The sequence below is a fragment of the Solanum pennellii genome, chromosome 7 (assembly GCF_001406875.1).
Source record: "Solanum pennellii chromosome 7, SPENNV200".
Classification (NCBI taxonomy): Eukaryota; Viridiplantae; Streptophyta; class Magnoliopsida; order Solanales; family Solanaceae; genus Solanum; species Solanum pennellii.
Window position 1 is genome coordinate 70,121,145 of NC_028643.1, and position 15,306 is coordinate 70,136,450.

Here is a 15,306-nt window from a genome sequence, read left to right on the forward strand (position 1 = left end):
TTTTCACAAGTAGGTTCTTGATAAGATCTTCATTGTAACAAACATGTAACTTGTGCTTCAAAGTTCATAAAACAAAATATATAACTTATCTTTCCAGAATCTTTAAAAGTTGGAATCCTTTTGAAGGCATTTTTTTTTTCCTTTTTCTTCCCTTTTTTCTATCTTCCTTTTCACACTATCCATTCTTTAATCTCAAAAAGTTTTTTTTTTCCATAATTTTATTACGTCTAATTGATGTAAAACGTCATAGTTTCTCTTGCAGAATAATTCCTCCATACGAATCGTACATACAATTGTTCCCCCTTTTTTTTAGCAAAATGGATAGTCAATTAGTCATATTGAACCAATTACTAACTATTATGGAGTATTTTATAGACACTATTGATATCGGATGAGAGTTATTTTTAAATCGGAATATTGATAGAGGACAAGAATTACGACTTATAATATTGATACGTGACAAGATTTACAAAACAGTAAATAAATTATTGTAAATATTGTGTCATGACAAGTCACCGCCTTAAAAGTGTTTCACTCAGGGATGCAATCGTTGTAGCCAGTTGCTTCACAATTACTTTCAGACACGTGGACTCGTGGTTGTGTGTGAAGGTTGTCTAAAAAATATTTCAAGAAGAAAAAGAAAAGAGGAAGATGTTTTCTTTTCTTTTTGGTATGTCGTATGTTCACCAAAACCCTTCTTATATTATACTCTTTCCGTTCGGTATTGTTTGTCATGTTGCGTTTTTCAAAAGTCAACTTTGAGTAATTTTCAAAGTTAAATTAGATCACATTAATTTGATATTTTAAACAAAAAAATTAGATATTCTAAAACTATATGAAAAGTACTACAAATTGCAATTTTTTGCATATTAATATGATGAAAAAAGTACATCTTAAAATGTTAGTCAAAATTTTTATAATTTAACTCTAAAAATAGAAATTGTGATAAACAATACCGGACGGAGGAAGTAGTATTCGCAAGAGGCGGAGTAGCAAATAGGATAGTTAATTTGGAAAACCAATTGTGAATTTTTATGGCATTAAAGGCCATCAAAATCACATTTACATAAACTCCTTTTTTTTTAAACGGTAAAATTTTTATAAATTAATATAGATGAGATCATTAAATTATTTTATAGAGATACTTAATCGATAAATTAATATTTATTAATTTAAAGAATGGTTTGAGACTTGATGAAGATTAATTTTGAATATATCAAAATCATTGTATCTTACTAATTTTTGTATCATATTTATTGATTTCACATAAAAAATATTATACATAAAGTACAACGAATGCATGAAAATCATTGTATCTTACTAATTTTGACCTTGTGATGTTGTGGTAATAAGAGCTTTCAAGATGTATCCGAGCAAATCTTATTGTAGGAATTAGAAGGCTATGAAGTGGGACAAACTGATCTAGCAAAGATCAATGTTTGGATGCTATCAATGTTGCAATCCCTGTTTGGACAAAAAATATACAGCTAGAGACAATAGTAAATTGTTTTCGACACTGTAAAATTCATTTAGGTAATGCAATCTCAGGGAATTTGAATGAACCTACTTGTGAAAACGTCATTCATGAACTTGAGATCATGGTTAATGATCTCTGTTACCACAATAAAATAGATGATAATAACCTGTTGGATTATCCGAGTGAAAGTGATAATGTTCAGAGGTTCACATCTTAGAAGTAACCGTAGATACTATCGAGAAAAGCAATGTTGATGATAAAGTTGAAGATGATATTATACCTTTGAAACCAGTTGTGCGTAAGAAAATACTTATCGCATCTAGAACTCTTCACAATTTTATGTGCAATTCAAAAAGACAACACCGAAGCTCATGGATGCAATAAGAAAAGTTAGAGATGAGCTTCAACCAAATTTATTTTTTTTTTAAAAAAATACAAACACAATCATACTTTACTAAATTGTCTTTAGATATATTTAGTACTTATATTGAATTATTAAGTTATGATATTAATGGAACCATATATTTATATATAAATCTTTTGTAAATATATGATCTTATTATCTTATCGAAATTGATAACTTTTTTTATTAATCCAAATCGGGATCAGAAGAAAATATTATTTTAGAGAAATTATTAATTTATCGACTAATAATTATAGAGGTTTTACTGTAATTATAAACTTTATTATCAGATATGTCAATTTGTAGAAAATTAGCACTCTCGATATGGACATGTTCCACTCTCTGAAAGTCCAACTAAAACTCTCTTTTTTGAAACGAATATATCTTCTCCTTTCAAATATATTTGATTTGTTTCCTTTGCATTACACTTAATAAAACATAGAATTAACTCAACAATAAAAGATATATAATTAACCCAAAAATAGAATTAACTCGATTTTGTTGGAATTTATTTACTTGGGGTGGGGGGTGGGGGGTATCGAAAAGTGATGTCTTGGTTGATGGTGTAATAAGGTTAAACAAGTTATTCCAAATTCCATAATCTTGGGGTTAGCATTTTAATCATTTACTAATCCTCTATTTCCTATTACCAATTAGGTGTCGTTTGATTATAAGGATAAGAACTATGAAAAAATCGGAATAAACATATGATTATTTTATCACATGTTAAGTAAAAAAATTTATTTTGAAATTAACATCATCGTATCATTTTTATACCATAGTCTATACATGTGGGATTAATTAATCCATATATCTCCTAGTATCATTTAAATAAGCTAATGTCAAAATTGAAAGTTAAAATTTATACAAACTAAAAACACATGTATATTTTATTTTATTTCCATATATCTATATTTTAGTCTAATAAACTTAACATCTTCCAATAAAGATATGTTTACTAAATAATCACATTATTAATTTCCTTTTATTGCAAATAAAACGACCCTCGCGTTCTTTTTCTTACTAATGACACATTTTAAGCCCTTTTTATTTTAATCATGAAACCTTAATTTTGATTTAATATATAAATATTAATTGAAATTACTCTTTTTTTAAGACTATGTAGTTAGTAAAACATGAACATTATTAAATCACAATTTCTATAATAATTTTTTAAAGTATTATATTGAACAATAAGGCTCCATTGAATGATAAAAATTGACATATGAAATGGGACATAAAGTATGTCTTATAAAACAAAAAATAATTTAATATGTCAATTCCAATCCCTAAAAAAGGAGCCGAAAGCTAATAGCCATTTTTCATGACTTTTTGGTATTAATAATTGACTACCATATGCTATTTTTGTATTGTAATTCTCAAGTATTACATAATCTGTGTTTAAAGTTGGCTTTTCTCTACAAAAAGCAAATAAAACAACATTTTTTTTTGTCACCAAAAGAACTCTCTTCTTGTTCAGAAAAAAACCCTTCTTTGAGCATGACGTGGATCTAGAGTATTGGAGGCTGTCTTTTAAAAATTCAGTAACTTTTATATAAATTTTATATTTATGTTTAAAAATCTATTAAATATATAAAAAAATATCTTGACTTATGTGCCTTCCAGAATCAGAGATATTATTCAAATCTATTACGTATGATTAGCCAGTCTTGAAGCGATAAAAGAATTAGATAACCCCCGTGCTACGTGAATCTTATAACAAAAGAGTCACTTGGTCTAACGATAGTAAAGAAACCCACCTAAGATTAGCTGCCCTTCTATATAGAAGTTCGATTTCCTTTGGATGGATATAAACAAAAAAAATTGAGATTATTAAAAATTCGTAAATTTCAAATTTTGTTTCGACTTTCATTAGGTAGATCACTCCTCCTCAATTAGTGTGAAAGGGGTCAAATGTCATACTTACCCTTCAACTATAATAAATAGTATAAATTTGCTCTCCATTTATATATATTTGGTCACAACATAGTTGAAATGTACTTGTCTATTCTTTGTGCTTCACTATATTAGTTGCTTATTAATTTTCATATTTCTTATTTATTGCCAATATTTTTTACATTGTGACATTACTATTGAGATAATTGAGTACTGTCACAATTATAAGAGGTATTGAATCGTGACAGTATTTTGTTAGACATTAATTGAGAAAGAATATTAATTTTTTGTTGATATATTAAAAAATAATATTATTTTATATAAATTGAAATAAATAAAATACCAATACTTTTTTATGAAAAAATATTTTGTAACATTTGGCATTCATTTTAGGGAAAAATATTGTAGTTACTGATAGGATAGGACATTGAAGATATTAGTACAAATATACAATGATGACAAGGAGCAAACATTGCAGTATAGTACTTTGTGTAGATCTCATTAAATCTCCAACAACTACAAACTGAAATTTGCAGTAAATTACATGATCAATTAACATCAATGTCTCTTCATCTTTTATTACCCTTTACCTACCTCTCAAAATCTAGCCTTTAACAATAGATTTCACATTAAACTTTAAGAACTTAACGTTAAATGTCTGTTTTATCGTAGATTCTGAATTATATTTTGAGAATTTGTCTTTGATAAAATTTTAGGCAACTTCAAATATCAATTTATTTTTCAAGTAAAATACATGTGTAAACATAAATTCAAATTCAACAATTACAACTTCAAAAGCTTAAATCTTCAAGTTTTAAGTTTTAAATCTACATATTCCCCTTAAAATAAAAAAATAAATGATTGTTCATAACCCCTTATCAGCAAGAGTCAGAGGTTTGTCTTTTGAGTCGAGCTTGTCACATCGAATTTGTCTAGTACATGTTATAAGAGGGTTTATCATGTTTACACTCAAAGAATAACGACTGCGATTTTCCTTTTCATTTAAAAAAATTAATCGTTTATTGAACGTTCACAATGAAGCAACGCAACTTTCTAATGGCTTTTTTTGGGTAATTTGACCAAAATGAAATGTATGCAAGTTTATAGTAGTATATATATTAAAAAGTTGTTGGGGAAAATGTTTGTGTAGAATGATCATACTAAATAATTAGAGGGGAAATGATTTGCAACTTTGTGAAGAAATATGAAGAGAATAAAATTTGGTGGACCAAAAGCAAAAAAGTGTCATGTCTTAAATTTGTAGAGCAATGTCAGATTTAAGGTTATGATGATTTAGTTAATTTTTTTTGGTACAAAAACAGTTTGATTTTTCAGCTGAATGATATCTCAATTTTGATTCTTGTGGGGTATACACCTTTCTCCCTTCAACATAATGTACATCCCAATTTGAAGGTGTAATCTTTTCCATACTTTGAAGTGTTATATACTGATTTTATTTTAATTTGATGATGTACTTTTAATTTAATACGTAATTTAAAAAAGTATTGAAGATTTTTGAATTTTATGAATTTAAATTAAAGATATACTTCTTCTGTCTTATAATAGTTATTCACTATCAGTTTGATATAGACATTAAGAAATACTAAATCATACGAGTAATTTTATCAAATTATTCTTATGAAATATAAGTCATCTAAACATTAAATTAAAAAATGAATAATAGTATTTAGTAGCAACAGTAAAAAAATAGATACAAAATGATAAATTATATTGTAATTTTATAAACTAGACAAACATTGTTGACATTTCAAAAAAGTATAGTGGACAAGTAAATATATACATTGTAAGTATAAAATACATCAAATGTACTTAAATCATGTTATTTTAAAGTAGGATAAAATTTAGCATTAAGGGAAAAAGGTCAAAAATGTCATCTGTTTGTATTTTGATCCAACAATGCTCTTCTCATCAATACTTTGTTCCAAAAATGCCTTTAATTTTATTTTGGGTAAAAAAAAAATGCTCATTTTTCAAATAAATATTTATTAGTTTTCTTTTTAGCACATTCTTTATATTTTTTTAAATTAGAAATTTTTTATCTTCAATTTTAAAAAAAATGAAAATGAAACTATGTCTTATTTTATTATAATTATTTTCTATCGCTATATAAATATAAATTAATGATGGATATACTATGATATTATACATATAACATATATTATTTGTTGATATGGTACATGAAGTTATTTTTATTTTAATTGATAAGATGATACTAGGAAGAAAAAAAATTTCCTTACATTTTAATTTGTTAAAATGATTTTAAAAGAAAGAAAACAAGATATAGTTTTTTCATAATTTAACTAAGAAGAAAATTTGGTTAAAAAGAAAAAAATATATGTTTATTCGATAAAGGGCATTTATGACCCATTTTAGTAACTATAGGGACATTTTGAACAAAAGTATTGACTGCAAGAGTATTTTTTGAATGAAAGTTGTAGACATGAAATTTTGTGGGACTCTACAAGACGTATTCAATTTGAGATATCGGGTACAATTCTGTTGATCCCTTGATTCTACTCTCCTAAAATTTATCCATGATTTGGGGGCCGTTAGTGGCTTATTTTTCAAACTAGGGTGATTTAGATGTAGTTTGAGGACATATTTTATCCTTTTCCCTAGAATTAATTAAAAGAATTTGCCAAAAAAAGTCATTCTTTTTTTAAATAAACTTAATAAATAAGACACATAAATTAAAATAAAAAAATTAAAGTTGGAGATGAGACATTGAATGGTGCTTTCTAAGTTTTAGGTGTTAAAAGATTAAATGAGAAATATATATATATATATATATATTCTTTTCATTCGATATTTGATATCTATACAACTTATATTTATCTTTAAAATAACTTAGTACATTATACTCAAAAATTAATAAAGTTATTCCCTACAAATATAAATTTATCAGTAACTGAAAGTGTAGTGATATAATACTTGATTTGTTATCTAATTCTATGCACAAAAACCAAAAAGATTAATTAATGATTTTTCCATTTTCTCAAAGATGATGACCTACAAAAAGCATATAAGATACCTTAATTTATAGTTACCAGTATATATATTATCATTACAATTTCCCCACCATTTTTGTTTTTTTTCTATATCTTATGTTTCCCCACAAAAAAAAAAAGTTTTTGTCCTTCCAATACCAATCTGCAAAATTATTAATTTTCCACTTAAATTTGTACTTATGAGATTTTTTGAATCTAATACCCTAATTAGAGTTGATTAGTTTGATTCCTTAAATGTGTACAAAGATTAAATATGATGGACTTTGAGCCTTTAAAAAACTAACTAATTGGCTACATGCGAGACATATGTCTATGTTCATTTACAAAATTAGAATTTTAAAAAGTCTGAAGTCGTTTGATCACAAGAATTTTTATATTTTTTTTACTTTATTTTAAATTTTGAATTTATTATAAAATTTACAAATTCATTTTGGAGTTCATTCCAAATTTTACAAAGTGCTTCAAACTTGTTTTTCAACTCCATTTTCAGACACCTTTATGTCAATGGGCACTATTTTCTAACCTGTCAGAAGAAATTCAACCCGAGACTGACACACGCGTAGGCATCGATGTTTCTTTTGTTTGGCATATAACTGGGGGAAAATACCGGGCAAACCATCCCTTTTACAGAAATCTTCTAATTACAAAAGTGATTTAGAAATTAAACTTAAATTGTTTGCAACTCTCAGCTCCCCCGAAAATGATATTTTTCCTTTATATTCCTTCATAAAAAATTTAACTTGATCATTGAGGGGTTAAATTTTCTACTGTTCTCATTCCCCTCACTTTTCATCTCCTATCTAATAGGGATTTTATAAAAACACAATATTTACATTGTAAAAAATGCACATTTTTTTATAAAAATAAAATAAAATAAAAGATGCATAACCACTAATAAGAATATAATGCTTTTCATATTTTTGGTCAATATTGATTATTTTGGATCCTGAAAAAACAGAACTAAATATTATTTACAGTATTTCTTTTATATTATGTTATACTATCCGTTTAAAAAAAAATTCAAAGTATACACACAATTTTCTTTTGACATACATAAACTAATATAAAAATCAGATTTCAACATCTAATGGTATTATAAAAGGCAAATCGAACTGTTGTCCACCTTTTTTGAAACAAAAAAAAGGGGTCACACAAAATAAAATTATCTAATTAAATTGGCATTAAGTAACTAAAATAGTACTCTACTTAATAATAGAGACCTACAACAGAATTTCACATTTCAAAATTCAAAAATTAAAGAGACACAGTAGAAGATGGAACATGAAATTTACCATTCCATTTTTTTTAGTTTTGACTCAATGGGACCCAACAACAACAAAATGGCATTTCTGTAATATAACCAATAATCAGGCCCTTTTTTTTAACAACTTTCAAAAAAATAGACTAAAAAAGCTCTATTTGCAGTTTAGTTTCTTTAACTCAGGTTAGTAAAATCACAGTGAGATGATGAAGTGTTTAATCATGAAATTTTTGGGAAAAAAAATTATTTTTTAAAATACTCACAATTTTCATAGTCAAATACCCTATAATGTGAATGTTTGTTTTTAAATAATATATATTGAGGGACATTTATTCCTTGTAAAATTCTTGTTAGTTATTTTTTAATGTATTTTTTCTCTTTTGAACTTGTGGGGTTGGGGGGTTATAGTGTTAGTGCTATTGCTGCTGTCTTGTGCTTTACTTTGTTCTTAGTTCTCTGCTTTCTTTCTCTTCTTCACAAATATTCTCTCTTTTATTTTCTTTAGAGTTTTTTTTTTTTATTGTGTGTGTGTTAATATTCTTTCTTCTTTATGTTATATTCTTGTTTTGATTCTGTGAAGAGGAAGAATAGAACCAAATGACAATGGCTGATATTTCTCATCCTCCAATGGAACAACTTCAAGACCTTGAGTACTGCATAGACTCTAATCCTCCATGGGGTATATTTTCTCTCTCTTTTTTTTTACTTCATGTTTGGTCTAAACTTGCAGTTTGTGTCTTCATTGGTTTTGAGTTTTGTTTGGAATGTGAAAAATCAATACTGGGGACATTCTTGTTTTTGTTTATTTACTCCCTTTGGAGGAGTGGAGTGGAGTGGGCTCATGGGGGCCATTTAGAATTGATGAGAGAAAGGTTTAACATTTTCAAAGTTGGCAACTTTTGAAACACTTCTTTGGGGTTCTGTGTTTTTGTGTGCCTATAAAGGTGATATTTTTAATTGTCTTTACTAATTGTTTGATGGTTCAAAATGGGGTACTCTGAATGTTGGTTGGTTGGCTTTTGATAAAAAAAAAAAATCTTTTTTGTGTTAAAGATTGTAACTTTGACATTTATTTCTTGTTTATGAGTGCTATCTTGCTCATTCTTGGGCTTTTGATGTTTCTTCTTTTGTTGTATTAAAGATTGGAACTTTGACATTTTAATTCCTGTTTATGACTGTTATCTTGCTTAATTTTGGGCTTTTGGGGTTGATAGAGGAGATCACTTACCTAGCATTTCTTAACAAAAGATGGTTTCTTCTGGTTGGTATTGCAGTGTAAGACTTGTTATAAATGTAGTTCAATTGAAGGACATTTGGAAGGTCTAATGGCTGATGAGATCTTTGCTCAGTTAATCTCTAATCAGTTGTTTTTTAGAAGAATGCTGACACATGAGTGCCATTTAACATTGGGACTCGTCTGATTATTCAATTTTTGCGACAAATATAAACTTTTCTTGTGCAGATTATTGTGTATTAAACATGGGGAAACTATTGATAGTATAGAAAAGTTCAAAATATTTAATAGGTTATGCGTGTTCTTTTCGTTTCTTTTTGAACAGTCCCGCCCCCTAAATTGCTTGGGTTGAGGCGTACTAGTAGTTTTAGTTGTTGTTCGTACTTATTATTGTTTTTAACTGTCCTGTCTAGCTAATCATTAGACAACATCAGTATGAAGTGTCATCATTATCACCTTGTGTATTTACTAAAGCAAATTTTTCTTATCTGCAGTTGAAACCATCTTGTTAGCCTTTCAAAATTACATATTAGTGCTCGGCACAAGTGTGATGATCCCCTCAGCACTTGTACCCTTGATGGGCGGATCAGATGTAAGCTGATCCTCTAGTTATCTTATCATATGTATCACAGTCCATGTGCAACAGTGGAAAGAACTGATATCTCTGTATTAGCATAAAGCAGTGAAATTTCAAGCTCATTTACTCATCAAAAAGATCTGTCATTTCTCTATTCAGGGGGACAAAGCAAGGGTTATACAAACGCTACTCTTTGTGGCTGGAATAAATACACTTCTCCAAGCATTGTTTGGAACTCGGTTGCCCGCTGTTGTTGGAGGTTCCTTTGCATATGTCATTCCTATAGTCTATATAATTAGCGACTCACATCTTCAACGAATTAGTGATCCACATGTAGTAAGTGCTCGAACTCGGTCACTTCTCAATCAGATTTGTTTCAATGATCAGCAGACTCTTTGAAGGGTAAAATATTTGATGTCTTTAAAATGCTACGCCACCATGTTAGTCCTTTTTTTAGACTGATATATACTGGCAAATTCAGCAAGTGAGCTTTTATGTGTTTCTTCTTCCAGTTCATTGCACACAAATTATACCTTCTTTCTATATTTTCTCCGGTGATTGATCTGAAAACAATCCTTATTGCATCATTAATATTATGTACTGCCAAGGCTGCGTTGGTTTTGTAAACCTGGTCAATTGAGATATATCGATCCGTACTTTAGTTCTTTTTCATATTGTACCCATAATCTTCTACGAAAAGATGTTTAAGGATTCAACTATTCCGCAGAGATTTGTACATACGATGCGAGCTATTCAAGGAGCTTTAATTGTTGCAGCTAGCATTCAAATTATTTTGGGATACAGCCAAGTTTGGGGGCTCTTCTCACGGTATGATACTGCTATTTTATTGCTCAGTTAAATAGAGTAAGTACTTGGTCATATTCTTGACTGGCTTGCTGCTCATTTACAGGTTTTTCAGTCCCCTTGGGATGGCACCTGTTGTGGGATTAGTTGGTTTCGGCTTATTTCAGCGAGGTTTTCCTGCAGTAAGTAGTTCTTGCCACTTTCACACTGGGAAGCCACTTGTCTCACCATTGTTGGAACTTCCTTTGATGCTTTTTAAAGTTCTATAAGGCTTCTCTTTATTTTTTTCCTCTTTTAATGATTTGTTTCCTCATATTTGCAGTTAGGGAATTGCATTGAAATTGGGCTTCCAATGCTATTGTTGGTCATTGGTTTGTCACAAGTAAGTGTTGCTTTAAAATAATGGAACATTTCTCACTCATACTTGCTTGAGTTCACTCAAGTAACACATATGTTTTTGCAGTATCTAAAGAATGTTAAACCAATGAGGGATTTTCCAATTTTCGAGCGATTCCCTGTTTTGATTTGTGTTTCCATTATCTGGATATATTCCATTATTCTGACGGCTAGTGGGGCGTACCATGGCAAACATGCTTTAACTCAACATAATTGCCGCACTGATAGAGCAAATCTCATTTCTACTGCTCCATGGTGTGTTAAGTGCTTGGTTTTCTTTTAAAATACAATTATTGATGTGCCCCAATGTTTTTGAACTTCCCTTTGCTATATAATTTCAGGTTCAAATTCCCATATCCCCTGCAGTGGGGTCCTCCTACGTTTGCAGCGGGGCATTCTTTTGCTATGATGTCTGCAGTTGTTGTCTCAATGGTTGAGGTACTTAACAGTCCTGCTTCTTTTCTTCATTCATTTTGCAAACTGACTTGAAATGATTTAGTTGAGGAGTATATTTTACAAACTGCTGTTGGATTGAGGCATAGTTAATCAACGATCAGTACTTAGTCAAATTCTTAAAATTGGATGTTCTGACTCTAACTATGTGCAGTCAACGGGAGCTTATATGGCAGCATCTCGTCTGGCAATTGCCACTCCACCTCCTGCCTATGTACTAAGCCGTGGCATTGGATGGCAGGTAGAATTTCTTAATTCCTACTTCCTAATTGATACTAATATTTTGTCGCCAATAATTTCATAGCTGTAAAATCAAATTCTCTTTTAAGTTGTTCTTATATCATTACTAGGGGTACTTTTGATCAAATTCATTATTTTCTTAAAACAAATAATTAGTGTTCTAGTTATCATTTTGCAGGGTATAGGCATTTTGCTTGATGGACTATTTGGAACATGCACTGGTTCCACTGTTTCCGTGTAAGAATTCAGGCATCACAATATAGCCCTCTCTGTAGTTTGGGATGATTTATAGGTAAGAAGTAACCATCGCAATTCATTTCAGAGAAAACGTGGGACTTCTTGGATTGACTCGAGTTGGAAGTCGTAGAGTTGTTCAAATTTCTGCTGGATTCATGATATTCTTTTCTATGCTAGGCAAGTACATTCACATTCTATCAAGTATATATTTTCCTAAACACTTTTAATTTATTCCCTTGCTATTTTTTTCTAGTGTTTGATGTTGAATTTTAGAAATACCGAGATGTTTTAGACTGCACTATAAAAAAAACTGCTTGCTGTATGCAGGGAAGTTTGGGGCTGTTTTTGCATCGATACCTTTCCCGATATATGCTGCACTGTATTGTGTTCTGTTTGGACTTGTAGGTATGCTATTATTTCAGATAACATAGTTTTATTTGTGATTTTCTCCAGATAGTAAAGTTGGTTTCACTTCTGCAGGCTCCGTTGGATTGTCATTTCTTCAATTCACAAATTTGAATTGTATGAGGAATCTCATAATTACGGGACTATCACTGTTCCTCGGGATATCAATTCCACAATTTTTCAATGAATATTGGTATCCAGCTCGTCATGGTCTCGTTCAAACCAATGCCGGATGGGTGAGTAGTACTATTTAAATCACCTGCATCTGTAATTATATACGTTGGGGTAAGGTCTGCATACACTCTACCTTCTGTAGACCCCACTTGTGGAGTTACACTAGGTATGTTGTTGTAAAACTGGTCTGAAATGTTGGCATTTTGCTTTGCAGTTCAATGCATTTGTCAACACCATATTCACATCGCCTCCAATGGTGGGGCTAATAATTGCTGTGTTTCTCGACAACACACTGGATGTGGAGAAAGCAAAGAAAGACCGGGGCATGCCTTGGTGGGTGAAGTTCAGAACTTTCAGAGGTGATAACAGAAACGAAGAGTTCTACACGTTACCATTCAATCTCAACCGGTTCTTTCCTCCTACGTAGCAAGGGTGAAAAGCCTACTTCTCTTTTGCAATCAAGTTAACATGATAGATAAAAGTCTCACAGTGGGTCCTCAGGCATCATTTTATTTACAGACTCATGATCACAAGCTAATTTTTGTAACCTGAATTTCTTTGATTTTTTTTGGGCATCCGCTAGCAAGGTCAAAAAGGGAGCTTTGGTGCAACAGTAAAGTTGTCTCGGTCTTACCTTCCCACGTTCAATAGTCAGATGTTCAATTGGTCAAAAAGTGGTGCGTGAACATGGAATGCTTTGTACACTACCTTTTTTTTTTGGCTAGCAAGGTCCCAAGTAGGAATCTATAGAGCTTACTGATCAATGTTGTGTAACTATTGCTCTTTGATGAATAATGAAAAAGTTCTCCCTCACTTCACTTCTGAGTATATTATGTTGAGGGATTAATAGGAGCAATGATTCTTATGTAAAGAAAGAAAGATTTTCTTCAAAACGAATTGTAATTTTGAGCCTCTTTGGACAAGCCTAAAAGATCTGTTCGACTTGAGAAAGACTTTTGAAACTTAAATTTTTGAACAGTACTTTTGCTCCCATTCTCTGCCAAAATTTCTCAGTTTAAATAAAAAAAAGTTCATATATAAAGGAACTATTAACCTTAGTTATAAATTGTTGTTCATCTTGTATTTCAAACATACTTAGAACAAAACTTTGAACATCTTTGTAAGACAACAAAGTTTAAGAACATTTTCACAACTAGAAAATTAAAACTAGTAGCGAAACTAGATTCAAAAACAGATTTAAAAAAAAATATACGAAATATTTTTCTTAAAGAATAATGTTGTTAATATGTGTCTAAAGAATCTTACTGATTCCACCAAACTTTGCAGAAACACGAAGTTACCAAGTTTAATGAACCACTGAAGAACAAAAGAATAGAATAACTGAAAATTAATTCACAAATCTAAAATTTGTAAAACACGTACCAGAATCTGGAAAATCTTTAATAGGAAAAAGATCAACTCCACTGAACTCACAGTGTCCCCTTAAGGAAATCATTCCCCTCTAGTATCCGAGGTTTGATTTGGAATATGACCTACCAGGGTAAAATGATCTCAATCACCAGAGTATAGATACCAAAAACTCCGGTGTCAGCGAACCACTCAACGACAGTAAAGTATACTTAGAATACTAGATTTAGTAGTTGAAGAAGAAGTCCATGAATTATATATTAAAATGAGAGAAAATCCCTCAATTTATAGAAAACAAAGGGTAATGCGAAAAGGTTCTTATTGTGCCTTACCGGAAAGGTCACAAACCTTTGGAAAAGTCACAATCTTTCAGAAAGGTCGTCACCTTTCATAAAAGTCACAACTTTTCATAAAAATCGCAAGTTTTCATAAAAGTCACAACTTTTCATAAAAGTCGCAACATTTCATAAAAGTCACAACTCTTCATAAAAGTCGCAACTCTGCATTTTCCATTCACACCTTTTTAAAACCCAACATAAAACTCTTTAAGAATATCAAATTGATCTCATATACAACTTATACATACTGATGCAAAGAGATCATCATAATACAAGATATCTAAAATTTCGGGAAAAATCATGGGTTCACATGCACCATAAATTACACAGTAAATTCACTCTGGCATACACTATATTAAGATATTTGTTTTAAACAACATATTTCTACGGAAATAAATGACGTGTTGATATAATTCTTTCAAATATAAGAAGGGATTACAAGGTGGAGAAGCAAAAACTCGCCAACAAGAAAAAAGTTGACGTAACAAACAAATTGAGCTACTAAGCTTCCTTGATTAATTGGTGTGAGTAACTAGGCTAGGCTAGACCAAATTTGTGCTTGAGTTCCAAGACATAACCATAGATTTTGTGAGGATGAGGAAGGGAGTTTGATACACTCTCAATTTCCATGCATCTTTTAGCCCATGCCACTAGTTTTGGACACTCTGCTTCTATACTGAAATTTTCACAAGTCTCATAAGAATAAAACCAACTAGTGAAAGGAACCAAAGCCACATCCACAAAACCCAATTTTTCATCACCACCAAAGTATGTTTTGTCTCCAAGCTCTCCTTCCAATGTCTTGAAGATTTCTATTAACTAATAAATGGGTTGGATAAAATACTAGTTTACCCATATTTTATGAATAAATAGTTCCTTACTTAAATTCAATATGGAGAAAATATTTTATTCTTTTTTTAAATGAAATATGTTGAAAATACTTCATTTAGTTTTATTTTATTATAAAAGTTAAAAAGAACTTTTAAAAGAATTTCGGAGTTGGGGGGCTGATAG

General features: G+C 30.2%; 2 protein-coding genes across 3 annotated transcripts in view; one reads left to right on the top strand and one right to left on the bottom strand.

Annotated features, from left to right (window-relative positions):
* Positions 1 to 8,428: 8,428 nt before the first annotated feature.
* Positions 8,429 to 13,013, top strand: LOC107024157 (nucleobase-ascorbate transporter 1). 2 transcript variants are annotated; one of them, XR_003579119.1, is made up of 14 exons: positions 8,429 to 8,745; positions 9,795 to 9,892; positions 10,037 to 10,213; positions 10,605 to 10,705; positions 10,788 to 10,863; positions 11,004 to 11,063; positions 11,145 to 11,332; positions 11,419 to 11,515; positions 11,685 to 11,771; positions 11,949 to 12,007; positions 12,093 to 12,184; positions 12,335 to 12,408; positions 12,488 to 12,648; positions 12,801 to 12,942. XR_003579119.1 is itself a non-coding variant. In XM_015225070.2 (14 exons), exons 1-14 carry the CDS (start codon positions 8,664 to 8,666, stop codon positions 13,011 to 13,013), a joined length of 1,569 nt encoding a protein of 522 aa, XP_015080556.1. In that variant the 5' UTR covers positions 8,434 to 8,663. The 2 variants fall into 2 exon arrangements, 1 of the variants encoding a protein (XP_015080556.1); XM_015225070.2 differs by having other exon boundaries at positions 8,434 to 8,745; positions 12,335 to 12,412; positions 12,801 to 13,013.
* A 1,743-nt stretch (positions 13,014 to 14,756) lies between these two features.
* Positions 14,757 to 15,306, bottom strand: part of LOC107025609 (probable glutathione S-transferase parA) — a 5,016-nt gene continuing 4,466 nt past the window's right edge. Inside the window, 1 exon segment of the mRNA XM_027918533.1 lies at positions 14,757 to 15,168. Coding sequence (XP_027774334.1) covers positions 14,830 to 15,168 — 339 coding nt within the window. The 3' untranslated portion in view covers positions 14,757 to 14,829.